This window comes from Struthio camelus, chromosome 1 (genome assembly GCF_040807025.1).
Source record: "Struthio camelus isolate bStrCam1 chromosome 1, bStrCam1.hap1, whole genome shotgun sequence".
Lineage (NCBI taxonomy): Eukaryota > Metazoa > Chordata > Aves > Struthioniformes > Struthionidae > Struthio > Struthio camelus.
This window is the reverse complement of record NC_090942.1, coordinates 224794906-224821909: the sequence shown is the minus strand read 5'-3', so window position 1 is coordinate 224821909 and position 27004 is coordinate 224794906. Positions and strand designations below refer to the sequence as shown.

At 57.3% G+C, this 27004-nt stretch overlaps 3 protein-coding genes across 3 annotated transcripts; all 3 read right to left on the bottom strand.

The window, feature by feature from the left end:
- Positions 1–1372: 1372 nt before the first annotated feature.
- On the bottom strand, positions 1373–5795 carry LOC138065851 (folate receptor gamma-like). Its single transcript, XM_068931273.1, has 5 exons — positions 5482–5795; positions 3873–4037; positions 2935–3123; positions 2401–2536; positions 1373–2104 (listed from the first exon to the last, which is right to left on the bottom strand). The coding sequence occupies exons 1-5, from the start codon at positions 5539–5541 to the stop codon at positions 1782–1784; spliced, it is 873 nt and encodes a 290-aa protein (XP_068787374.1). The 5' UTR covers positions 5542–5795; the 3' UTR covers positions 1373–1781.
- A 7162-nt stretch (positions 5796–12957) lies between these two features.
- LOC138066335 (folate receptor alpha-like) lies at positions 12958–15176 on the bottom strand. The gene is made up of 4 exons (XM_068935451.1): positions 15039–15176; positions 14105–14293; positions 13577–13712; positions 12958–13217 (listed from the first exon to the last, which is right to left on the bottom strand). The coding sequence occupies exons 1-4, from the start codon at positions 15174–15176 to the stop codon at positions 12958–12960; spliced, it is 723 nt and encodes a 240-aa protein (XP_068791552.1).
- Positions 15177–23696: 8520 nt separating this feature from the next.
- LOC138065692 (folate receptor gamma-like) lies at positions 23697–26441 on the bottom strand. Its single transcript, XM_068930957.1, has 4 exons — positions 26172–26441; positions 25238–25426; positions 24725–24860; positions 23697–24428 (listed from the first exon to the last, which is right to left on the bottom strand). Exons 1-4 carry the CDS (start codon positions 26307–26309, stop codon positions 24106–24108), a joined length of 786 nt encoding a protein of 261 aa, XP_068787058.1. The 5' UTR covers positions 26310–26441; the 3' UTR covers positions 23697–24105.
- Between the last annotated feature and the right edge of the window lie 563 nt (positions 26442–27004).

The window sequence follows — 27004 nt, the reverse complement described above, 5'->3', positions numbered from 1 at the left end:
CCCCTCCACCTTGTGAGCTGTGTGCTTGGGGCTTGGCCTCACCCCCACCTCCTAGGCCCATGCCTAGGGGACAGTGCCCAGGAGACCCAGGAAGGTTTCTTCTAGGCTACTGTCACTCACACCTTCTGGAGTCCACAGCATATGCGGGAGCCCGGTCCCTGTTTGCACAGGCCAATTACAGCCTTGCACCATGACTACAGGCCCCTCCACCAGGACCACCAGGGCACAGCAGGAGGCTCTCCCAGCTCCTTTTCATCTCATTCCTTCACAGCCTAAGGCCTTATTGAGCACCTCCCAGCCCTGCCGGGCACTTTTCTTTGCCCTGCCCAGCACACTGTACACATACAACCCACGTATTGCAAGACAGGGAACACAAGTACTTCACGCGGTCTCCCAAGGAGCTTGGCTGTGCCCTGGCCAGGCTGGCTGGTGTCTGCCATTTGTGGCCCTCGTTGGGCACAAAGGTGGAAGGGAGAACAAGTTCAGGAGAGGCGTCCACCAGGGATAACTTCTCTTTGCAAACTCACACAACAAGTGAGCCAACGTGAAACGTGGCTGGGTGCCTGGGAGGGCTAGTGTCGGCCCTTTGGCTCAGTTCAGGGCGCAGCAGGTGCACTTCACCCGTGAGAACTGATGGGCCACTGACCTGATCAGCCTCCTCTCCTGAGAGGTGTCTCATCTCCAGCACAGCTTCACTAAAGCAGAAGTTGTCTGGGGCAGGCAAGCCACGATCCCTGCCCAAGCACGAGCACGGACTTGCCCACTCTGCTCACACGGCTAGCTTCTCCATCTGCCAGCAGGCACTGCCCATCACTATAGCCCAAGGGATATCACAAGTGAAAGCTGAAGAAACCCCCTCCCCCACCCCCCAAAAAATCCCCAATGCACGGGAATCCTAATGCAATGACACAGGGAAAGAATGAGAAGCTACAGATCAAGAAAAAGCAGGCGGAGCATCAAGACGAACCTCTCTGGCATCAAAGCCCCAAACGCTCAGCACAGTCAGTTCTGCAGCCTGAGACAAACCTCACATCAGTCCTGACCAGCACGGGGAGGAATTGGCATACAGGCTTGGGGAGGCTTACACCTCACCTGGCAGCCTACAGGGCTCTGCAGTTGCTTGCAGCAGGCAAAAACATTCCTCTCACTGACAGGCATGGCAATAGCCCCACGAGAACCAGTGACGTGTCCAGGGAGCAAAGGGCTCTACCTGAAGGCGTCTCACAAAGCAGTTTTGTTGGTGGGTTTTCCTTCTCTTGGGGTCCATGAGAGAAGGCTGCACCTCTCCCACCCACACACTGCTTGCTCCATTTACACAAAGCCCCTGTCCCACCCAGACCAGCAGGCTTGTTTCCCCCTGGGAGACGTGCTTCACAGGGGTCATGGTTTTATTTCAGCTCCAGGAAAGCAAGGCTGATTCAGAAGGCTGACTTCTGTTCTCCCCTCCCCACCCACCCCTCCCCACCCCACCCCTTCAGGGAAGCTGGAGAGGAGCCTGAGAAACCCAGCCCCAGAGCTCAGCTGAGGGCCATGAAGGGCAGGGACACAGGGGCCTCCACCAGTAACTCTGAGCAGAGGCAGGGACCAAGGTCCAACAACATGCATGTCAAGCAGTTACTGGCATGCACGAGCAGTTCAGACAGACCCAAGCGTTAGCCATGCCAGCTCCTCTGGAGGGCAGCTTGCGCAGCCCCTTCCTTCAGCATGGCCACAGTGAAGGCCCTTGGGAGAGCTGTCAGAGGGATCGCCCACCATGCACAGCACCAAGAGCTCCCCGGTGCCTAGGGGAGCATCACGAGGGCAAGAGGCAGCAGGAGCAGGGCAGGCCACGGCAGAGCCCGTGCCGCTTTGCCAGGCTCGGCGGGAGTCGCGTTCGTCCTCCAAGCAGGAGACGCTCTCCTCTTCCAAGCATAGTATTTTGCCACAAGCACGTTGGGGTTTCCCTGGGCAGGGTCAAACCACATCTGGATGCAGCGCCCACTGCCCCGGCGCTCGGTGGTGTATTTGTAGGAGTTGGACCAGATCTTCTCACACAGGTCTGCTGGGCGGGGGAAGACTCGGGAGAAGGGCCTGCACACGGAGCCCCAAGGACAGCGGTTTGTTCCTGCAGACAGACAGCCCCAGAGAGACCCTCCTGAGGGAGCACGCTGCAGTTCCTTCCTTCCTTCCTTCTTCCCTTCCACCCAGAGGAGCGGGCCACCAGGGGACAGCCCACCCACAGCCCACTGCGGCATTCCAGCTGGTGGAGGGTGGCTGGGCCACCACCTAGCCTGCAGCCCCCAAGCCAGCTGCGAGCAACCCAGCGTCTTGGCTTGGGCCACTGGGCAGGCAGCACTCACCCCTCCAGGGCCATTTTGTTGGCCAGCATGAGGCAAGGCTTGCTCCATGGAGCCCACTAACCTGTGGCCCAGTTCCAGCCCTTGTGCCAGTTCTCTTTGCAGGTGACATAGTCTTTGCAGTCCTCCCACCACTCCTCACAGTCCTCTCTGCAGAGCGGCACGTGCAGAATCCTCTCCCGACGCCAGCTGCTGTCAGCCTCCCAGAGGAGACAACCACACCCATTGGTGGTGGCCCTCCACACCTAAGCCACCTGCCACACCCCAGAGGTCCATCTCAATCCCCTTCCAGCCCTTTCCCCTGGCCTCCAGGGCTGACCCCCCTCCTCCTCCTCCTCCTCCTCCACCCCCACCCCCAAGGAGTTCCAGTCCCAGCAGACATACCTGCAACAAGAGCCACCTGTGTGCCTAAGCAGAGGCTAGCAAAAGCCTGTGGAAGTCTACCTTCCAGGTGGAAAGGCTCAGCATGCCTGGAGAGCACCCATGCCAGCCCACAGCCAGGTGGGCCACAGCATAGCAGCCAGGGCACCAGCTGAGAACACAGCATGGCAGCAGCACAGGGCCCCTTGCCTTCCTCCGGGCCAGGGCAGAGCCCTACCTTGTCAATCCAGGGCCCCAGGTTGGGTGAGCACTCATACAAGCACGTGTCCTGGATGAAGTGGTGCTTGCACTTGGGTGGCATCACCCCACAATGGTTCCAGTTGAAGTTGTAGAGGTAGGACTGGTCCTTGTGCGCTTCCGAGCTGGTGTTGGCTGTGCAGCAGGCATTGTCCTTCCAGGGGGAACACTGCAACAGAGCAGGAGACAGGCCCATCAGGAAGGCCAGGCAGCAGCTCCAGACAGTCACAGGCTCCCTCCACTGCCTCCAGCAAGAGCCCGTGAGCAGCGACAGCACGGGCCCTTCAGACTGCGGGGTTTAGGGCTGCAGCAAGGCGGAGTTTGAGGGAGAGCAGGAGGGGCACCAGGAAGGCCAGATGCTAGCCTGCATCACACACCCCCAGTCAGTACCAGGGAGCTGCAACAAGAGCTCCCTCCTGCTGGGCCCTGGCTTGCTGTTAGCCCTGTCCCCACCCAGGCCAGGGGAAGAGAGCTCTCAAGGAGCAAGAAGGAGCTCTAACACAGAGAGGGAGCAGAAGAGACAGCCTTGTCTTGCCCCCATTTCTCTCACTGGGATCTCAGGTAGCCCAGCTTTGGGCAAAGGGGGCTTCCTTGCTGCAGGGGTGCAGGGTGGAAATTGAGCTAGCTCCGGAAATCCTCCCCCTCCCCCACCACCACCCCCCCACCCCACCCGGGGCAGGAGTGACCCACAGCCCATCTGCAGTAGCCTTTTGCTGGAAGAAAGGGGCAAATCGGGCAGCCTCCTACACAGCACAGGCCACCTTCCCCAGGCAAGAGGTGGCTAAGCCCAGAGCTCCACACCAGCCTCTCTGGTGAGGGAAGGTGGGCAGAGGGGACCTAGACAATGCCACCTGGCATCTCCTAGAGTGCAGGGGTGATGGCTGGGCAGGAACAATCACGAGCACAGCAGCACCCTACCTGGCCATGCAGCAGCCCCTCTGGGCCAGGCTTGGTTTTGTGGTGTTTGGCATCCATGCAGCTATTCAGCAGCGGGTCCTTGGTGGCAGTCGCTACAGAGGCGGCCAGCAGCACAAGCAGCACCTGCCCCGCTGCCATCTCCACAGGGCCAGGAGAAGAGCAAAGCTGCACAGGCAAGGCCACAGCCGAGGACAGGCTTCAGCAAGAGCAGCAGGAGCAGAGGGGCTGAGCAGGCAAGGCAGCCAGCAGCATACCAGCAGGTTGCTAGTGCCTCACAGCCCCCAGGACACACAGAGCACTGCTCCAGGGAAAGGCTGCCAGGCCAGCCAGGTGTTACCCCTGGACAACCTGGCACCATCTCCTCAGTCACTGCTGGGGCTGCTTGCTAGTCAGCCTCCGAGATCCCACAAGGCCCCGTGATCAGCGAGACTGGGCTGCGTTAGAGCCATCCAAGTTGCACTCCTGCCGGCATTAAGCCACCCCACTGCTTACGGGCAGAGCTCTCAGATCCCCAGCTCCATGCAAGCTGGGCATCACTCCCTGGGGAGGGTCTTTAGCTGGGGGTTCAGAAGAGGCCCTGAGAAGCACTAGCACACTGAGCCCTTGCCTGCACCACCAGCTGCAAGAGGCCCACCTTGTTTTCAGTGAGGGCTCAAAAGAAAGAGGCCTTTGCTCCACTGCCTCAGCATCTCAGAGCCATTGCAGGGCCAGAACTACGGCCTTCCAAGGAGGAGGGACTAGAGCAACAAGAGACCACTTCACGTTCAAGTGTCTCGGCCTCTCCTTCCTACCCAGAGGCCCATAGGTCTTTCATGCTCCTCCAGGAAGAGGAGGCTACTCCCTCCCTGTCCTTGGCAAGGCAGGGTAAGGCTCCAGAACCACCACTTGTAAGACATGTTTTGGGAAGCACAGAAGGCAGACAAACTGCCTGCAGCATTAAAAGCAGTGGGAAGGCACAGAGGACAAAAGAGCAAGCATTAAACTGAAGAAACATGCGCAGAAACCCCCCAGGGCAAGGAAGCTTACTAATCCCCCTCATAACTAGACAGACAGAAGCAAGCAACTTACCAAGAGCCCCCAAGAGCTCTGAGAGACCTTAGAAGCACTCAGGAGAGGAGCTTCCTGGGGTCAGTTTAATAGGAGAGCCTTCCCATGCAGGTGCTGGCACTTGGAAGTCCTTGGGTGAGATGCTTAACGAGGTTTACCTCCTGGCAGCACTGCTCCTCAGCTGAGGAGCAGTGGTTTAGCGACAAGCAGCTGTGCCCGCCCAGCTCCTCTGGCAAGCCACCCGCTCTGGCCTGGGGAGACAATCTAGTAGTTTCTTTGGAAAGACACGGCCCTGATCAGCCTTGGCCATTCGTAGCAAGCCCTCTTTCCTCCACTCTCCACCTGAAAGCGACGTCTGATTACAAGAGCCGTGTGGGGAGCCCCTAGCCCATTGCAGCTGACAGGCAGAACCTTCCCTCTGAAACCACACAGGTTCTGCAATCCCAGCCCTGGTTTTTGGTGATGAACCCACTTGCCTGAGGAGCTCATCTTTCTAGGTGGCACTCATGAACGCTTTCAGCTCCACAAGACCCTGTCTTCATGATTTCCACCGTCTCATTACCTGGTGCGTGAAGATCGGCCTCGAGATGGTCGCTCTGAAGCAGCCGGGAGCTGTTTCCATTTCTCATGCTTCTCGCTCTCGCGTTGGAAGCAACAGTGAGCAATTATTCCCCACTCATCTTCTCTGGGCCTTTGTCACCCCTATCGCATCTCCCCTCAGCTGCCTCTTTCCCATGCTGGAGAGTCTCGGTCTGCTCGTGTCTTGTGGCACGTTGTTTGCCTTCCGCGAAGGAGACTCAACTGCAGCAGTATCCCAGACCCATGACGCCCTTCTTGCCCTGTTGTCTACTCCTTTCCAAGGAATTTCTAATATCTGGCTTGTGTGTGGACACTGCTGGTCACTGCAACGATGCTGTCATGAAACTGTCGGAACTCGGGAGGCTTGTTCCTGGGAGATAATTGTTAGCCACAAGCCCAGCATTTCCTATCGAAAGTGTTCCGTTCTTTTTTTTCCCCTCCTCCACTGCATCACTTCATGCAAGTTGTCTGTGGGGTTTGGGATTGAGCGTGTCCTGGGGACCTCCCACCCCCAGGTGAGCTGTGGTGAGCCGGCTGCCCTGGGGCGGACGACAGGGACGTTTCTCGCTGTCCCGGCACATCCCGTCAGGGACACCTAACCTCGTGCTCCGGGTGCTCCTTCCCGGGGGGAAGACTCAACCCAGCGACTGTGGGGCAGTGACTTTGGGGTGTGCCGAACCCCCCTGCCCGATGATGTCCCACCCGGCTTCAAAACGCTGTGAGCATCATGACACTCAAAGTCTTGCTTGCGGGCAGAAAGGACACACCTCATATAGAAAGCCAAGAAGTTATTGTCAGTGCAACTGAGATCTTAACAGTCCAACAAAGCAATCCCGAGTAGTCCAGATCTAATTATTACTGCAAAAAGAAAGAAAACAGAAAGAAACGAACAAATAGTTCTCCACAGCAAAAAAAGGTCTCAATCATAACAACAACAACAACAACAATAATAATGCAGTTAAAATTGTTATGCGTACACTTCCTCGTTTCTTCCCCTTCTGCTGGGGTTTTACGCATGCCTTCACTGCTGCTCTGGGTCCTCCTGTTGGGGCTGAAATTCAGTGTGGTGGGGGGTGGGATGTTACAGCAAACTTGCTGAGGAGGCCTTCTGTCTCTTCATCCAAGTCACTGATGAAGAAGTTAAATAATCCTGGACCCAGTACTGACCCCTGGGGGACACCGCTAGCTACAGCCTCCAACTAGACCCTGTGCCACTGATGACAACCCGCTGAGCTCGGCCATCCAGCCAGTTCTCAGTCCACCTCACCGCCCACTCCGCCAGCCCGCACTTCCTGAGCTTGCCTATGAGGATGGGATGGGAGACAGTGTGAAAAGCCTTGCTGAAGTCGAGGGAGACAACAGCCGCTGCTGGCCACTTGTCCCATCAGGGAAGGCTATCAGGTTGGTCAAGCATAGTTTTCCCCGTGGGGAATCCATGCTGGCTGCTCCCGATCACCGTCTTGTCCTCCACATGCTTAGAGATGGCCTCCAGGACGAGCTGTTCCATCAGCTTTCCCGGGATGGAGGTGAGGCTGACTGGCTCCTCCTTCTTGCCCTTTCTGAGGACTGGGCTGACGTTTGCTTTCTCCCCGGCCTCTGGCACCTCTCCTGATTGCCATGACCTTCCAAAGACGATGGAGAGTGGCCCAGCAATGACGTCCGCCAGCTCCCTCAGCACTCGTGGGTGCATCTCAGCAGGGCCCATGGTTTTGTGGGTGTCAAGTTTGCCTAAGTCATCTCTAACCCGATCCTCCTCCACCAAGGGAAAGTCTTCCTTTGTCCACCCTTTCTCCCTGGGCTCCTGGGTCCGGCATTGCCTTGGGCTGCCCTTAGCACTGAAGACTGAAGCACAGAAGGCATGCAGTATCTCCGCCTTCGCTGGGCCCTCTGTCGCCAGGCAGGCTCCCTGCCCCAGTCAGGAGCAGGCCCACTTTTCCCCTAGTCTTCCTTTTGTTAATGATGTCTTAGAAGAAGCCCTTCTTGTTGTGCTTGACATCCCTAGCCAGCTTTAATCCCACACGGGCCTTGGCCTTCCCCGTCGCAGCCCTGCACACTCTGGCAACGTCCCTGTATTCCTCCCAAGTGGCCTGCCCCTGCTTCCACCTCCTGTACACCCCCTGCTTACCGTGGAGTTTTGTCAGGACGTCCTTGTCCGTCCGTGCAGGTCTCCTGCCCCTTTTGCTCGACTTCTTGCTCAGAGGGATGCCCCGTTCTTGAGCCTGGAGGAAGTGATGCTTGAATACTGACCAGCTCTCCTGGACCCCTCTTCCTTCTAGAGCCCTAACCCATGGCATGCTTCCAGGAAGGTCCCTGAAGAGGCCAACGTTGCCTCTCTTTGAGGCAAGTCTGTCCTCTAGAAGTCTTTGTGGATAGGAAGGAAATTACACACCCGCTATCGTCCCCAGGCCTTGGGACAGGAAGAAAGGAAGAACAGGCCCTTGGAAGAGAAATTAGCAGAAATCTGTGTACCCAGAGGGCTAAAAGGGCCAGAAGCCCGAAACTTACCTCCATGGGATATTTGGAGTATTCCAAAAGAGCCCATAGGCTTAACAGGGGCAGACATTCTTGCTGGGAGACCTCTAACTGCACTGGGAACCTGTATGCCCACCAAGACCAGCCTATTGGACGGAGGGGAGCGGTTGGCTCAGTATGTACTAGCTGTGCAAGAAAGATTTGAAACCTTTAGCAAACAAGCCTGATGGTACCAACCCACTCCACCAACACTATGGGGGCATGATATATTGCCTGGAGAGGAGGTTTTGATTAGAGTGTTTTCACAAAAGTCTGAATTAGAACCAAAGCAGGAGGGACCATACACTGCTTCAAGATGTTTGTTCTTTGCTGTTAAGGTTTCAGGGAAGAAAACAGGATACACCATTGGCACGTCAAGCGGGTTGTGAGCAACCATCCACCAGAGAAGTAAGCCATCGCATGGGATGGCTGGGCCTACTGCTTACGTGCTCATGATGTTTTTTGCCTCAACCCATTACAGAGAATCCACACATTTTTACTTATGACCCTCGCAGTAATAAGGCCACGGCTTTTGTCCTAACGACATGCAATGCTTCCGTATTTATTATATACCCTATCCTTGCGCTGGGATGGAATCACAATGGAACTATGCTGGACCCAACAGAACACGGAGCGCGGGCCCTAAATAATGGAGACAAATGGCAAGCGGCCGATGTTAGCGCGTGTGTCGTGCGAGAGCAACGGGGATTTATCTGTGAGAGTAATACTATCAAGGCCCAGGACAGTTGTCTTGATGCTGAACAAAATGTCTGTCATTTTGAAATACATCCTGATGAAACTCCTGAAACTGCCCGTGTGTATCTCACACAACAAGGATGTGTCTGCATGGGAACCCGCTGTGATTTTATATCTGTAGGTAATGTTAATATAAGTGCAAGTAATCACTGGAATATTTGTCTCTGTAACTTTACTGAAATCCTGGGATGTGACTTGAACTAGGTCACGTAGCCATGAACCAATCAGAGGGAAAGAGTCCACCGACTCCGGAAAGAAGATTGGAAGAGACTTTCACTGGCAGGCGGGGAAATGAGACTGTAAGAAGTACAACTCCTTGGAAACCTAGGGTCCAAGTGATTCCAGCGCACTGAAGCCCAGCACTGCAGTCCTGCTTCTTGCCCTGCTTCCTCCTCGCAGCATCCTCAACTCCACCATCTCGTGGTCACTGTAGGCAAGACTGCCCCCAAGCTTCCCCTCTCCAACCAGTCCTTCCCTGGAGCCATCCATGACAGCATTCCAGGCACGCGCGCTATCCCACCATGTCTCTGTAATTGCAATGAGATCAGAGCCCTGCAACTGCACACAGGTCTTTCACTCTTCCTCTTTATTCCCCAGGCTGCGTACACTGGTGTACAGGCACTTGAGAGAGGTATTGGAGCACGCCGGTTTCTCAGGAGGGGGTGCAAGAGGATCTGTGGGATCATAGCTAACCTCACCGCTGCTCAGTCAGTTGCTTGCTTGCTTTCATGCTGCAGCTTGGGACTTGGGGGAAGTCACACTTGGGACTTGGGCACCTGGGAGCAAGTACAACCGTCCCGCTCTGAAGCGGGGCCCCAGGCATAACCAGGGGATGCCTTCTGCAACGGGATTTGGATCCCTCCCCCTCCTCAGACGTACTCATGACTAGCAGCGGGCCAGAGGATGGGGCAGGGGACCCAAGGCGAGTGTGACTGCCAGCACTACAACAGCACTCTGCTCAGGGCTTTTCCTTGCCCTTCGGGAGGAAGCTCTGCTCTCAACCCCAGCACGCCTGAAGGCTCAACACTGCTCAGGGCTGGAGGTGCCCCACGTTAGGGACGGAGCCAAGGCCTTGAAGAACAGCACTCATTGCAGCGTGTGCTCTTCCGAGAGCGTTGCAGGGTGTGCAGGGAGGCCCAGCATGCGCGCCCTGGATAGTGGCAATGGCAAGAAGCATTGCTGGGGAGGTGAATTTTGGGAAGGTCAGGGGGCGGGGGGGCAGGGGGTGGGGTGATTCTTCTAATGAAGAACTCGGCAGCTGGTCTGGGAAAGGCATGTGTGCCAGGCTGCCTCTAGGGACAGCACAACGTGCCTTTGGGAAGGAATTCAGGATCTTGAGTGCAGTGGCCCTACCCGCTTCTCCCACTTCCGTTTCAGATGGGGGCTTCGGCTCAGCAGCTGTTGCCCAGCAATGGTTTCCCGGCTCTTGGCATCCTCGTGCCGTCCACGAATAGAGAGAACAGCTCCAGCGCAGGGAGCATTTGGGAGTCAGACTTGCAACGCTTGGACCCTTCCTTGCCTTCCCACTGCACCCAGTGGGTCACAGAGCTCTGCCAGGGCAGGGCAGCTGCACCACTCCTCTTGCCCTGGCTCCTGAAAAAGCATTCCAGACTCTCAAGAAAGGCTGCAGATTGGCTACAGGTTTGCATCCCTCGCCCTGAGCAGCAGCCTTGTCCTTGTCCCTCTATTTGATGGATAACTTCACTTTCCCGGACAGCATCATGAACAAGCTGTGAAGCTCACAGGAGTTTGCGTTCTGCTTGCAAGGAGAGGCAAAGAAAAGCAGCAAGAGCAGAATACAACAGGGCTCCTTTCCCCAACCAACTCCATAGCACAGCCCGAGCCACCCCCAAAGACACAGTGTGTGTGTGTGAGTGTGAGTGTGGGGAGGGGCAGCCTGACCCCCAAGCTCTCCCCTGTGCCCTGCTCCTGCCAGGAACAGCAGTCCTGTGCTGGAAAGGTAGCTATGGAGCCACGGCAGGAGGGATCAGCTGCCTAAGAGCAGACAGAGAGCTGGAGCTATTTAACAAGTCTGCCAAGGAGTCCCTGGAGGGCCACGAAGCAAGAGAGAGATGCAAGTCCCAGTTGTCCCCACAGTGGGCTTAGAGACACACACCACAGCGGAACCCTTCCTTCCCTTGCCCTGCCCCACCGCGCACTGTTGCCCAGCATGCTTGCAGAGGGGCTTGCAGGGGTCACTCCAACAGAGCCACCAGAGCCAGGACCGATGCAAACTCAGGCATGCTTGGTAGCAGAGGAAACGGCACCCTGACCTTCCCCTAGTTCAGGGCTGGTCCTGGAGCCTACAGAAAGGAAACCAAGGGGGAGGCTGTGGCCACAGCACCTGAACTAGCTCCCACTCTTGGCAGGGTGAGGGTGGCATCTCATGTCCTCCTCCCTCCCTCCCTCCCCCACCCCACCTACCAGGCCCCCCTCCACCTTGTGAGCTGTGTGCTTGGGGCTTGGCCTCACCCCCACCTCCTAGGCCCATGCCTAGGCGACAGTGCCCAGGAGACCCAGGAAGGCTTCTTCTAGGCTACTGTCACTCACACCTTCTGGAGTCCACAGCATATGCTGGAGCCCGGTCCCTGTTTGCACAGGCCAATTACAGCCTTGCACCATGACTACAGGCCCCTCCACCAGGAGGCTCTTCCAGCTCCTTTTCATCTCATTCCTTCACAGCCTAAGGCCTTATTGAGCACCTCCCAGCCCTGCCGGGCACTTTTCTTTGCCCTGCCCAGCACACTGTACACATACAACCCACGTATTGCAAGACAGGGAACACAAGTACTTCACGCGGTCTCCCAAGGAGCTTGGCTGTGCCCTGGCCAGGCTGGCTGGTGTCTGCCATTTGTGGCCCTCGTTGGGCACAAAGGTGGAAGGGAGAACAAGTTCAGGAGAGGCGTCCACCAGGGATAACTTCTCTTTGCAAACTCACACAACAAGCGAGCCAACGTGAAACGTGGCTGGGTGCCTGGGAGGGCTAGTGTCGGCCCTTTGGCTCAGTTCAGGGCACAGCAGGTGCACTTCACCCGTGAGAACTGATGGGCCACTGACCTGATCAGCCTCCTCTCCTGAGAGGTGTCTCATCTCCAGCACAGCTTCACTAAAGCAGAAGTTGTCTGGGGCAGGCAAGCCACGATCCCTGCCCAAGCACGAGCACGGACTTGCCCACTCTGCTCACACGGCTAGCTTCTCCATCTGCCAGCAGGCACTGCCCATCACTATAGCCCAAGGGATATCACAAGTGAAAGCTGAAGAAACCCCCTCCCCCACCCCCCAAAAAATCCCCAATGCACGGGAATCCTAATGCAATGACACAGGGAAAGAATGAGAAGCTACAGATCAAGAAAAAGCAGGCGGAGCATCAAGACGAACCTCTCTGGCATCAAAGCCCCAAACGCTCAGCACAGTCAGTTCTGCAGCCTGAGACAAACCTCACATCAGTCCTGACCAGCACGGGGAGGAATTGGCATACAGGCTTGGGGAGGCTTACACCTCACCTGGCAGCCTACAGGGCTCTGCAGTTGCTTGCAGCAGGCAAAAACATTCCTCTCACTGACAGGCATGGCAATAGCCCCACGAGAACCAGTGACGTGTCCAGGGAGCAAAGGGCTCTACCTGAAGGCGTCTCACAAAGCAGTTTTGTTGGTGGGTTTTCCTTCTCTTGGGGTCCATGAGAGAAGGCTGCACCTCTCCCACCCACACACTGCTTGCTCCATTTACACAAAGCCCCTGTCCCACCCAGACCAGCAGGCTTGTTTCCCCCTGGGAGACGTGCTTCACAGGGGTCATGGTTTTATTTCAGCTCCAGGAAAGCAAGGCTGATTCAGAAGGCTGACTTCTGTTCTCCCCTCCCCACCCACCCCACCCCACCACCCCCCTTCAGGGAAGCTGGAGAGGAGCCTGAGAAACCCAGCCCCAGAGCTCAGCTGAGGGCCATGAAGGGCAGGGACACAGGGGCCTCCACCAGTAACTCTGAGCAGAGGCAGGGACCAAGGTCCAACAACATGCATGTCAAGCAGTTACTGGCATGCACGAGCAGTTCAGACAGACCCAAGTGTTAGCCATGCCAGCTCCTCTGGAGGGCAGCTTGCGCAGCCCCTTCCTTCAGCATGGCCACAGTGAAGGCCCTTGGGAGAGCTGTCAGAGGGATCGCCCACCATGCACAGCACCAAGAGCTCCCAGGTGCCTAGGGGAGCATCACGAGGGCAAGAGGCAGCAGGAGCAGGGCAGGCCACGGCAGAGCCCGTGCCGCTTTGCCAGGCTCGGCGGGAGTCGCGTTCGTCCTCCAAGCAGGAGACGCTCTCCTCTTCCAAGCATAGTATTTTGCCACAAGCACGTTGGGGTTTCCCTGGGCAGGGTCAAACCACATCTGGATGCAGCGCCCACTGCCCCGGCGCTCGGTGGTGTATTTGTAGGAGTTGGACCAGATCTTCTCACACAGGTCTGCTGGGCGGGGGAAGACTCGGGAGAAGGGCCTGCACACGGAGCCCCAAGGACAGCGGTTTGTTCCTGCAGACAGACAGCCCCAGAGAGACCCTCCTGAGGGAGCACGCTGCAGTTCCTTCCTTCCTTCCTTCTTCCCTTCCACCCAGAGGAGCGGGCCACCAGGGGACAGCCCACCCACAGCCCACTGCGGCATTCCAGCTGGTGGAGGGTGGCTGGGCCACCACCTAGCCTGCAGCCCCCAAGCCAGCTGCGAGCAACCCAGCGTCTTGGCTTGGGCCACTGGGCAGGCAGCACTCACCCCTCCAGGGCCATTTTGTTGGCCAGCATGAGGCAAGGCTTGCTCCATGGAGCCCACTAACCTGTGGCCCAGTTCCAGCCCTTGTGCCAGTTCTCTTTGCAGGTGACATAGTCTTTGCAGTCCTCCCACCACTCCTCACAGTCCTCTCTGCAGAGCGGCACGTGCAGAATCCTCTCCCGACGCCAGCTGCTGTCAGCCTCCCAGAGGAGACAACCACACCCATTGGTGGTGGCCCTCCACACCTAAGCCACCTGCCACACCCCAGAGGTCCATCTCAATCCCCTTCCAGCCCTTTCCCCTGGCCTCCAGGGCTGACCCCCCTCCTCCTCCTCCTCCACCCCCTCCCCCAAGGAGTTCCAGTCCCAGCAGACATACCTGCAACAAGAGCCACCTGTGTGCCTAAGCAGAGGCTAGCAAAAGCCTGTGGAAGTCTACCTTCCAGGTGGAAAGGCTCAGCATGCCTGGAGAGCACCCATGCCAGCCCACAGCCAGGTGGGCCACAGCATAGCAGCCAGGGCACCAGCTGAGAACACAGCATGGCAGCAGCACAGGGCCCCTTGCCTTCCTCCGGGCCAGGGCAGAGCCCTACCTTGTCAATCCAGGGCCCCAGGTTGGGTGAGCACTCATACAAGCACATGTCCTGGATGAAGTGGCGCTTGCACTTGGGTGGCATCACCCCACAATGGTTCCAGTTGAAGTTGTAGAGGTAGGACTGGTCCTTGTGCGCTTCCGAGCTGGTGTTGGCTGTGCAGCAGGCATTGTCCTTCCAGGGGGAACACTGCAACGGAGCAGGAGACAGGCCCATCAGGAAGGCCAGGCAGCAGCTCCAGACAGTCACAGGCTCCCTCCACTGCCTCCAGCAAGAGCCCCTGAGCAGCGACAGCACGGGCCCTTCAGACTGCGGGGTTTAGGGCTGCAGCAAGGCGGAGTTTGAGGGAGAGCAGGAGGGGCACCAGGAAGGCCAGATGCTAGCCTGCATCACACACCCCCAGTCAGTACCAGGGAGCTGCAACAAGAGCTCCCTCCTGCTGGGCCCTGGCTTGCTGTTAGCCCTGTCCCCACCCAGGCCAGGGGAAGAGAGCTCTCAAGGAGCAAGAGGGAGCTCTAACACAGAGAGGGAGCAGAAGAGACAGCCTTGTCTTGCCCCCATTCCTCTCACTGGGATCTCAGGTAGCCCAGCTTTGGGCAAAGGGGGCTTCCTTGCTGCAGGGGTGCAGGGTGGAAATTGAGCTAGCTCCGGAAATCCTCCCCCCACCACCACCCCCCCCACCCCACCCAGGGCAGGAGTGACCCACAGCCCATCTGCAGTAGCCTTTTGCTGGAAGAAAGGGGCAAATCAGGCAGCCTCCTACACAGCACAGGCCACCTTCCCCAGGCAAGAGGTGGCTAAGCCCAGAGCTCCACACCAGCCTCTCTGGTGCGGGAAGGTGGGCAGAGGGGACCTAGACAATGCCACCTGGCATCTCCTAGAGTGCAGGGGTGATGGCTGGGCAGGAACAATCACGAGCACAGCAGCACCCTACCTGGCCATGCAGCAGCCCCTCTGGGCCAGGCTTGGTTTTGTGGTGTTTGGCATCCATGCAGCTATTCAGCAGCGGGTCCTTGGTGGCAGTCGCTACAGAGGCGGCCAGCAGCACCAGCAGCACCTGCCCCGCTGCCATCTCCACAGGGCCAGGAGAAGAGCAAAGCTGCACAGGCAAGGCCACAGCCGAGGACAGGCTTCAGCAAGAGCAGCAGGAGCAGAGGGGCTGAGCAGGCAAGGCAGCCAGCAGCATACCAGCAGGTTGCTAGTGCCTCACAGCCCCCAGGACACACAGAGCACTGCTCCAGGGAAAGGCTGCCAGGCCAGCCAGGTGTTACCCCTGGACAACCTGGCACCATCTCCTCAGTCACTGCTGGGGCTGCTTGCTAGTCAGCCTCCGAGATCCCACAAGGCCCCGTGATCAGCGAGACTGGGCTGCGTTAGAGCCATCCAAGTTGCACTCCTGCCGGCATTAAGCCACCCCACTGCTTACGGGCAGAGCTCTCAGATCCCCAGCTCCATGCAAGCTGGGCATCACTCCCTGGGGAGGGTCTTTAGCTGGCGGTTCAGAAGAGGCCCTGAGAAGCACTAGCACACCGAGCCCTTGCCTGCACCACCAGCTGCAAGAGGCCCACCTTGTTTTCAGTGAGGGCTCAAAAGAAAGAGGCCTTTGCTCCACTGCCTCAGCATCTCAGAGCCATTGCAGGGCCAGAACTACGGCCTTCCAAGGAGGAGGGACTAGAGCAACAAGAGACCACTTCACGTTCAAGTGTCTCGGCCTCTCCTTCCTACCCAGAGGCCCATAGGTCTTTCATGCTCCTCCAGGAAGAGGAGGCTACTCCCTCCCTGTCCTTGGCGAGGCAGGGTAAGGCTCCAGAACCACCACTTGTAAGACATGTTTTGGGAAGCACAGGAAGCAGACAAACTGCCTGCAGCATTAAAAGCAGTGGGAAGGCACAGAGGACAACAGAGCAAGCATTAAACTGAAGAAACATGCGCAGAAACCCCCCAGGGCAAGGAAGCTTACTAATCCCCCTCATAACTAGACAGACAGAAGCAAGCAACTTACCAAGAGCCCCCAAGAGCTCTGAGAGACCTTAGAAGCACTCAGGAGAGGAGCTTCCTGGGGTCAGTTTAATAGGAGAGCCTTCCCATGCAGGTGCTGGCACTTGGAAGTCCTTGGGTGAGATGCTTAACGAGGTTTACCTCCTGGCAGCACTGCTCCTCAGCTGAGGAGCAGTGGTTTAGCGACAAGCAGCTGTGCCCGCCCAGCTCCTCTGGCAAGCCACCCCCTCTGGCCTGGGGAGACAATCTAGTAGTTTCTTTGGAAAGACACGGCCCTGATCAGCCTTGGCCATTCGTAGCAAGCCCTCTTTCCTCCACTCTCCACCTGAAAGCGACGTCTGATCACAAGAGCCGTGTGGGGAGCCCCTAGCCCATTGCAGCTGACAGGCAGAACCTTCCCTCTGAAACCACACAGGTTCTGCAATCCCAGCCCTGGTTTTTGGTGATGAACCCACTTGCCTGAGGAGCTCATCTTTCTAGGTGGCACTCATGAACGCTTTCAGCTCCACAAGACCCTGTCTTCGTGATTTCCACCGTCTCATTACCTGGTGCATGAAGATCGGCCTCGAGATGGTCGCTCTGAAGCAGCCGGGAGCTGTTTCCGTTTCTCATGCTTCTCGCTCTCGCGTTGGAAGCAACAGTGAGCAATTATTCCCCACTCATCTTCTCTGGGCCTTTGTCACCCCTATCGCATCTCCCCTCAGCTGCCTCTTTCCCATGCTGGAGAGTCTCGGTCTGCTCGTGTCTTGTGGCACGTTGTTTGCCTTCCGCGAAGGAGACTCAACTGCAGCAGTATCCCAGACCCATGACGCCCTTCTTGCCCTGTCGTCTACTCCTTTCCAAGGAATTTCTAATATCTGGCTTGTGTGTGGACACTGCTGGTCACTGCAACGATGCTGTCATGAAACTGTCGGAACTCGGGAGGCTTGTTCCTGGGAGATAATTGTTAGCCACAAGCCCAGCATTTCCTATCGAAAGTGTTCCGTTCTTTTTTTTCCCCTCCTCCACTGCATCACTTCATGCAAGTTGTCTGTGGGGTTTGGGATTGAGCGTGTCCTGGGGACCTCCCAGCCCCAGGTGAGCTGTGGTGAGCCGGCTGCCCTGGGGCGGACGACAGGGACGTTTCTCGCTGTCCCGGCACATCCCGTCAGGGACACCTAACCTCGTGCTCCGGGTGCTCCTTCCCGGGGGGAAGACTCAACCCAGCGACTGTGGGGCAGTGACTTTGGGGTGTGCCGAACCCCCCTGCCCGATGATGTCCCACCCGGCTTCAAAACGCTGTGAGCATCATGACACTCAAAGTCTTGCTTGCGGGCAGAAAGGACACACCTCATATAGAAAGCCAAGAAGTTATTGTCAGTGCAACTGAGATCTTAACAGTCCAACAAAGCAATCCCGAGTAGTCCAGATCTAATTATTACTGCAAAAAGAAAGAAAACAGAAAGAAACGAACAAATAGTTCTCCACAGCAAAAAAAGGTCTCAATCATAACAACAACAACAACAACAATAATAATGCAGTTAAAATTGTTATGCGTACACTTCCTCGTTTCTTCCCCTTCTGCTGGGGTTTTACGCATGCCTTCACTGCTGCTCTGGGTCCTCCTGCTGGGGCTGAAATTCAGTGTGGTGGGGGGTGGGATGTTACAGCAAACTTGCTGAGGAGGCCTTCTGTCTCTTCATCCAAGTCACTGATGAAGAAGTTAAATAATCCTGGACCCAGTACTGACCCCTGGGGGATACCGCTAGCTACAGCCTCCAACGAGACCCTGTGCCACTGATGACAACCCGCTGAGCTCAGCCATCCAGCCAGTTCTCAGTCCACCTCACCGCCCACTCCGCCAGCCCGCACTTCCTGAGCTTGCCTATGAGGATGGGATGGGAGACAGTGTGAAAAGCCTTGCTGAAGTCGAGGGAGACAACAGCCGCTGCTGGCCACTTGTCCCAACAGGGAAGGCTATCAGGTTGGTCAAGCATAGTTTTCCCCGTGGGGAATCCATGCTGGCTGCTCCCGATCACCGTCTTGTCCTCCACATGCTTAGAGATGGCCTCCAGGACGAGCTGTTCCATCAGCTTTCCCGGGATGGAGGTGAGGCTGACTGGCTCCTCCTCCTTGCCCTTTCTGAGGACTGGGCTGACGTTTGCTTTCTCCCCGGCCTCCGGCACCTCTCCTGATTGCCATGACCTTCCAAAGACGATGGAGAGTGGCCCAGCAATGACGTCCGCCAGCTCCCTCAGCACTCGTGGGTGCATCTCAGCAGGGCCCATGGTTTTGTGGGTGTCAAGTTTGCCTAAGTCATCTCTAACCCGATCCTCCTCCACCAAGGGAAAGTCTTCCTTTGTCCACCCTTTCTCCCTGGGCTCCTGGGTCCGGCATTGCCTTGGGCTGCCCTTAGCACTGAAGACTGAAGCACAGAAGGCATGCAGTATCTCCGCCTTCGCTGGGCCCTCTGTCGCCAGGCAGGCTCCCTGCCCCAGTCAGGAGCAGGCCCACTTTTCCCCTAGTCTTCCTTTTGTTAATGATGTCTTAGAAGAAGCCCTTCTTGTTGTGCTTGACATCCCTAGCCAGCTTTAATCCCACACGGGCCTTGGCCTTCCCCGTCGCAGCCCTGCACACTCTGGCAACGTCCCTGTATTCCTCCCAAGTGGCCTGCCCCTGCTTCCACCTCCTGTACACCCCCTGCTTACCGTGGAGTTTTGTCAGGACGTCCTTGTCCGTCCGTGCAGGTCTCCTGCCCCTTTTGCTCGACTTCTTGCTCGGAGGGATGCCCCGTTCTTGAGCCTGGAGGAAGTGATGCTTGAATACTGACCAGCTCTCCTGGACCCCTCTTCCTTCTAGAGCCCTAACCCATGGCATGCTTCCAGGAAGGTCCCTGAAGAGGCCAACGTTGCCTCTCTTTGAGGCAAGTCTGTCCTCTAGAAGTCTTTGTGGATAGGAAGGAAATTACACACCCGCTATCGTCCCCAGGCCTTGGGACAGGAAGAAAGGAAGAACAGGCCCTTGGAAGAGAAATTAGCAGAAATCTGTGTACCCAGAGGGCTAAAAGGGCCAGAAGCCCGAAACTTACCTCCATGGGATATTTGGAGTATTCCAAAAGAGCCCATAGGCTTAACAGGGGCAGACATTCTTGCTGGGAGACCTCTAACTGCACTGGGAACCTGTATGCCCACCAAGACCAGCCTATTGGACGGAGGGGAGCGGTTGGCTCAGTATGTACTAGCTGTGCAAGAAAGATTTGAAACCTTTAGCAAACAAGCCTGATGGTACCAACCCACTCCACCAACACTATGGGGGCATGATATATTGCCTGGAGAGGAGGTTTTGATTAGAGTGTTTTCACAAAAGTCTGAATTAGAACCAAAGCAGGAGGGACCATACACTGCTTCAAGATGTTTGTTCTTTGCTGTTAAGGTTTCAGAGAAGAAAACAGGATACACCATTGGCACGTCAAGCGGGTTGTGAGCAACCATCCACCAGAGAAGTAAGCCATCGCATGGGATGGCTGGGCCTACTGCTTACATGCTCATGATGTTTTTTGCCTCAACCCATTACAGAGAATCCACACATTTTTACTTATGACCCTCGCAGTAATAAAGCCACGGCTTTTGTCCTAACGACATGCAATGCTTCCGTATTTATTATATACCCTATCCTTGTGCTGGGATGGAATCACAATGGAACTATGCTGGACCCAACAGAACATGGAGCGCGGGCCCTAAATAATGGAGACAAATGGCAAGCGGCCGATGTTAGCGCGTGTGTCGTGCGAGAGCAACGGGGATTTATCTGTGAGAGTAATACTATCAAGGCCCAGGACAGTTGTCTTGATGCTGAACAAAATGTCTGTCATTTTGAAATACATCCTGATGAAACTCCTGAAACTGCCCGTGTGTATCTCACACAACAAGGATGTGTCTGCATGGGAACCCGCTGTGATTTTATATCTGTAGGTAATGTTAATATAAGTGCAAGTAATCACTGGAATATTTGTCTCTGTAACTTTACTGAAATCCTGGGATGTGACTTGAACTAGGTCACGTAGCCATGAACCAATCAGAGGGAAAGAGTCCACCGACTCCGGAAAGAAGATTGGAAGAGACTTTCACTGGCAGGCGGGGAAATGAGACTGTAAGAAGTACAACTCCTTGGAAACCTAGGGTCCAAGTGATTCCAGCGCACTGAAGCCCAGCACTGCAGTCCTGCTTCTTGCCCTGCTTCCTCCTCGCAGCATCCTCAACTCCACCATCTCGTGGTCACTGTAGGCAAGACTGCCCCCAAGCTTCCCCTCTCCAACCAGTCCTTCCCTGGAGCCATCCATGACAGCATTCCAGGCACGCGCGCTATCCCACCATGTCTCTGTAATTGCAATGAGATCAGAGCCCTGCAACTGCACACAGGTCTTTCACTCTTCCTCTTTATTCCCCAGGCTGCGTACACTGGTGTACAGGCACTTGAGAGAGGTACTGGAGCACGCCGGTTTCTCAGGAGGGGGTGCAAGAGGATCTGTGGGATCACAGCTAACCTCACCGCTGCTCAGTCAGTTGCTTGCTTGCTTTCATGCTGCAGCTTGGGACTTGGGGGAAGTCACACTTGGGACTTGGGCACCTGGGAGCAAGTACAACCGTCCCGCTCTGAAGCGGGGCCCCAGGCATAACCAGGGGACGCCTTCTGCAACGGGATTTGGATCCCTCCCCCTCCTCAGACGTACTCATGACTAGCAGCGGGCCAGAGGATGGGGCAGGGGACCCAAGGCGAGTGTGACTGCCAGCACTACAACAGCACTCTGCTCAGGGCTTTTCCTTGCCCTTCGGGAGGAAGCTCTGCTCTCAACCCCAGCACGCCTGAAGGCTCAACACCGCTCAGGGCTGGAGGTGCCCCACGTTAGGGACGGAGCCAAGGCCTTGAAGAACAGCACTCATTGCAGCGTGTGCTCTTCCGAGAGCGTTGCAGGGTGTGCAGGGAGGCCCAGCATGCGCGCCCTGGATAGTGGCAATGGCAAGAAGCATTGCTGGGGAGGTGAATTTTGGGAAGGTCAGGGGGCGGGGGGTGGGGTGGTTCTTCTAATGAAGAACTCGGCAGCTGGTCTGGGAAAGGCACGTGTGCCAGGCTGCCTCTAGGGACAGCACAACGTGCCTTTGGGAAGGAATTCAGGATCTCGAGTGCAGTGGCCCTACCCGCTTCTCCCACTTCCGTTTCAGATGGGGGCTTCGGCTCAGCAGCTGTTGCCCAGCAATGGTTTCCCGGCTCTTGGCATCCTCGTGCCGTCCACGAATAGAGAGAACAGCTCCAGCGCAGGGAGCATTTGGGAGTCAGACTTGCAACGCTTGGACCCTTCCTTGCCTTCCCACTGCACCCAGTGGGTCACAGAGCTCTGCCAGGGCAGGGCAGCTGCACCACTCCTCTTGCCCTGGCTCCTGAAAAAGCATTCCAGACTCTCAAGAAAGGCTGCAGATTGGCTACAGGTTTGCATCCCTCGCCCTGAGCAGCAGCCTTGTCCTTGTCCCTCTATTTGATGGATAACTTCACTTTCCCGGACAGCATCATGAACAAGCTGTGAAGCTCACAGGAGTTTGCGTTCTGCTTGCAAGGAGAGGCAAAGAAAAGCAGCAAGAGCAGAATACAACAGGGCTCCTTTCCCCAACCAACTCCATAGCACAGCCCGAGCCACCCCCAAAGACACAGCGTGTGTGTGTGTGTGGGGGGGCAGCCTGACCCCCAAGCTCTCCCCTGTGCCCTGCTCCTGCCAGGAACAGCAGTCCTGTGCTGGAAAGGTAGCTATGGAGCCACGGCAGGAGGGATCAGCTGCCTAAGAGCAGACAGAGAGCTGGAGCTATTTAACAAGTCTGCCAAGGAGTCCCTGGAGGGCCACGAAGCAGGAGAGAGATGCAAGTCCCAGTTGTCCCCACAGTGGGCTTAGAGACACACACCACAGCGGAACCCTTCCTTCCCTTGCCCTGCCCCACCGTGCACTGTTGCCCAGCATGCTTGCAGAGGGGCTTGCAGGGGTCACTCCAACAGAGCCACCAGAGCCAGGACCGATGCAAACTCAGGCATGCTTGGTAGCAGAGGAAACGGCACCCTGACCTTCCCCTAGTTCAGGGCTGGTCCTGGAGCCTACAGAAAGGAAACCAAGGGGGAGGCTGTGGCCACAGCACCTGAACTAGCTCCCACTCTTGGCAGGGTGAGGGTGGCATCTCATGTCCTCCTCCCTCCCTCCCTCCCCCACCCCACCTACCAGGCCCCCCTCCACCTTGTGAGCTGTGTGCTTGGGGCTTGGCCTCACCCCCACCTCCTAGGCCCATGCCTAGGGGACAGTGCCCAGGAGACCCAGGAAGGCTTCTTCTAGGCTACTGTCACTCACACCTTCTGGAGTCCACAGCATATGCGGGAGCCCGGTCCCTGTTTGCACAGGCCAATTACAGCCTTGCACCATGACTACAGGCCCCTTCACCAGGAGGCTCTCCCAGGTCCTTTTCATCTCATTCCTTCACAGCCTAAGGCCTTATTGAGCACCTCCCAGCCCTGCCGGGCACTTTTCTTTGCCCTGCCCAGCACACTGTACACATACAACCCACGTATTGCAAGACAGGGAACACAAGTACTTCACGCGGTCTCCCAAGGAGCTTGGCTGTGCCCTGGCCAGGCTGGCTGGTGTCTGCCATTTGTGGCCCTCGTTGGGCACAAAGGTGGAAGGGAGAACAAGTTCAGGAGAGGCGTCCACCAGGGATAACTTCTCTTTGCAAACTCACACAACAAGCGAGCCAACGTGAAACGTGGCTGGGTGCCTGGGAGGGCTAGTGTCGGCCCTTTGGCTCAGTTCAGGGCGCAGCAGGTGCACTTCACCCGTGAGAACTGATGGGCCACTGACCTGATCAGCCTCCTCTCCTGAGAGGTGTCTCATCTCCAGCACAGCTTCACTAAAGCAGAAGTTGTCTGGGGCAGGCAAGCCACGATCCCTGCCCAAGCACGAGCACGGACTTGCCCACTCTGCTCACACGGCTAGCTTCTCCATCTGTCAGCAGGCACTGCCCATCACTATAGCCCAAGGGATATCACAAGTGAAAGCTGAAGAAACCCCCTCCCCCACCCCCCAAAAAATCCCCAATGCACGGGAATCCTAACGCAATGACACAGGGAAAGAATGAGAAGCTACAGATCAAGAAAAAGCAGGCGGAGCATCAAGACGAACCTCTCTGGCATCAAAGCCCCAAACGCTCAGCACAGTCAGTTCTGCAGCCTGAGACAAACCTCACATCAGTCCTGACCAGCACGGGGAGGAATTGGCATACAGGCTTGGGGAGGCTTACACCTCACCTGGCAGCCTACAGGGCTCTGCAGTTGCTTGCAGCAGGCAAAAACATTCCTCTCACTGACAGGCATGGCAATAGCCCCACGAGAACCAGTGACGTGTCCAGGGAGCAAAGGGCTCTACCTGAAGGCGTCTCACAAAGCAGTTTTGTTGGTGGGTTTTCCTTCTCTTGGGGTCCATGAGAGAAGGCTGCACCTCTCCCACCCACACACTGCTTGCTCCATTTACACAAAGCCCCTGTCCCACCCAGACCAGCAGGCTTGTTTCCCCCTGGGAGACGTGCTTCACAGGGGTCATGGTTTTATTTCAGCTCCAGGAAAGCAAGGCTGATTCAGAAGGCTGACTTCTGTTCTCCCCTCCCCACCCACCCCACCCCACCACCCCCCTTCAGGGAAGCTGGAGAGGAGCCTGAGAAACCCAGCCCCAGAGCTCAGCTGAGGGCCATGAAGGGCAGGGACACAGGGGCCTCCACCAGTAACTCTGAGCAGAGGCAGGGACCAAGGTCCAACAACATGCATGTCAAGCAGTTACTGGCATGCACGAGCAGTTCAGACAGACCCAAGCGTTAGCCATGCCAGCTCCTCTGGAGGGCAGCTTGCGCAGCCCCTTCCTTCAGCATGGCCACAGTGAAGGCCCTTGGGAGAGCTGTCAGAGGGATCGCCCACCATGCACAGCACCAAGAGCTCCCAGGTGCCTAGGGGAGCATCACGAGGGCAAGAGGCAGCAGGAGCAGGGCAGGCCACGGCAGAGCCCGTGCCGCTTTGCCAGGCTCGGCGGGAGTCGCGTTCGTCCTCCAAGCAGGAGACGCTCTCCTCTTCCAAGCATAGTATTTTGCCACAAGCACGTTGGGGTTTCCCTGGGCAGGGTCAAACCACATCTGGATGCAGCGCCCACTGCCCCGGCGCTCGGTGGTGTATTTGTAGGAGTTGGACCAGATCTTCTCACACAGGTCTGCTGGGCGGGGGAAGACTCGGGAGAAGGGCCTGCACACGGAGCCCCAAGGACAGCGGTTTGTTCCTGCAGACAGACAGCCCCAGAGAGACCCTCCTGAGGGAGCACGCTGCAGTTCCTTCCTTCCTTCCTTCTTCCCTTCCACCCAGAGGAGCGGGCCACCAGGGGACAGCCCACCCACAGCCCACTGCGGCATTCCAGCTGGTGGAGGGTGGCTGGGCCACCACCTAGCCTGCAGCCCCCAAGCCAGCTGCGAGCAACCCAGCGTCTTGGCTTGGGCCACTGGGCAGGCAGCACTCACCCCTCCAGGGCCATTTTGTTGGCCAGCATGAGGCAAGGCTTGCTCCATGGAGCCCACTAACCTGTGGCCCAGTTCCAGCCCTTGTGCCAGTTCTCTTTGCAGGTGACATAGTCTTTGCAGTCCTCCCACCACTCCTCACAGTCCTCTCTGCAGAGCGGCACGTGCAGAATCCTCTCCCGACGCCAGCTGCTGTCAGCCTCCCAGAGGAGACAACCACACCCATTGGTGGTGGCCCTCCACACCTAAGCCACCTGCCACACCCCAGAGGTCCATCTCAATCCCCTTCCAGCCCTTTCCCCTGGCCTCCAGGGCTGACCCCCCTCCTCCTCCCCCAAGGAGTTCCAGTCCCAGCAGACATACCTGCAACAAGAGCCACCTGTGTGCCTAAGCAGAGGCTAGCAAAAGCCTGTGGAAGTCTACCTTCCAGGTGGAAAGGCTCAGCATGCCTGGAGAGCACCCATGCCAGCCCACAGCCAGGTGGGCCACAGCATAGCAGCCAGGGCACCAGCTGAGAACACAGCATGGCAGCAGCACAGGGCCCCTTGCCTTCCTCCGGGCCAGGGCAGAGCCCTACCTTGTCAATCCAGGGCCCCAGGTTGGGTGAGCACTCATACAAGCACGTGTCCTGGATGAAGTGGCGCTTGCACTTGGGTGGCATCACCCCACAATGGTTCCAGTTGAAGTTGTAGAGGTAGGACTGGTCCTTGTGCGCTTCCGAGCTGGTGTTGGCTGTGCAGCAGGCATTGTCCTTCCAGGGGGAACACTGCAACGGAGCAGGAGACAGGCCCATCAGGAAGGCCAGGCAGCAGCTCCAGACAGTCACAGGCTCCCTCCACTGCCTCCAGCAAGAGCCCGTGAGCAGCCACAGCATGGGCCCTTCAGACTGCGGGGTTTAGGGCTGCAGCAAGGCGGAGTTTGAGGGAGAGCAGGAGGGGCACCAGGAAGGCCAGATGCTAGCCTGCATCACACACCCCCAGTCAGTACCAGGGAGCTGCAACAAGAGCTCCCTCCTGCTGGGCCCTGGCTTGCTGTTAGCCCTGTCCCCACCCAGGCCAGGGGAAGAGAGCTCTCAAGGAGCAAGAGGGAGCTCTAACACAGAGAGGGAGCAGAAGAGACAGCCTTGTCTTGCCCCCATTTCTCTCACTGGGATCTCAGGTAGCCCAGCTTTGGGCAAAGGGGGCTTCCTTGCTGCAGGGGTGCAGGGTGGAAATTGAGCTAGCACCGGAAATCCTCCCCCCACCACCACCACCCCCACCCCACCCGGGGCAGGAGTGACCCACAGCCCATCTGCAGTAGCCTTTTGCTGGAAGAAAGGGGCAAATCAGGCAGCCTCCTACACAGCACAGGCCACCTTCCCCAGGCAAGAGGTGGCTAAGCCCAGAGCTCCACACCAGCCTCTCTGGTGCGGGAAGGTGGGCAGAGGGGACCTAGACAATGCCACCTGGCATCTCCTAGAGTGCAGGGGTGATGGCTGGGCAGGAACAATCACGAGCACAGCAGCACCCTACCTGGCCATGCAGCAGCCCCTCTGGGCCAGGCTTGGTTTTGTGGTGTTTGGCATCCATGCAGCTATTCAGCAGCGGGTCCTTGGTGGCAGTCGCTACAGAGGCGGCCAGCAGCACCAGCAGCACCTGCCCCGCTGCCATCTCCACAGGGCCAGGAGAAGAGCAAAGCTGCACAGGCAAGGCCACAGCCGAGGACAGGCTTCAGCAAGAGCAGCAGGAGCAGAGGGGCTGAGCAGGCAAGGCAGCCAGCAGCATACCAGCAGGTTGCTAGTGCCTCACAGCCCCCAGGACACACAGAGCACTGCTCCAGGGAAAGGCTGCCAGGCCAGCCAGGTGTTACCCCTGGACAACCTGGCACCATCTCCTCAGTCACTGCTGGGGCTGCTTGCTAGTCAGCCTCCGAGATCCCACAAGGCCCCGTGATCAGCGAGACTGGGCTGCGTTAGAGCCATCCAAGTTGCACTCCTGCCGGCATTAAGCCACCCCACTGCTTACGGGCAGAGCTCTCAGATCCCCAGCTCCATGCAAGCTGGGCATCACTCCCTGGGGAGGGTCTTTAGCTGGCGGTTCAGAAGAGGCCCTGAGAAGCACTAGCACACTGAGCCCTTGCCTGCACCACCAGCTGCAAGAGGCCCACCTTGTTTTCAGTGAGGGCTCAAAAGAAAGAGGCCTTTGCTCCACTGCCTCAGCATCTCAGAGCCATTGCAGGGCCAGAACTACGGCCTTCCAAGGAGGAGGGACTAGAGCAACAAGAGACCACTTCACGTTCAAGTGTCTCGGCCTCTCCTTCCTACCCAGAGGCCCATAGGTCTTTCATGCTCCTCCAGGAAGAGGAG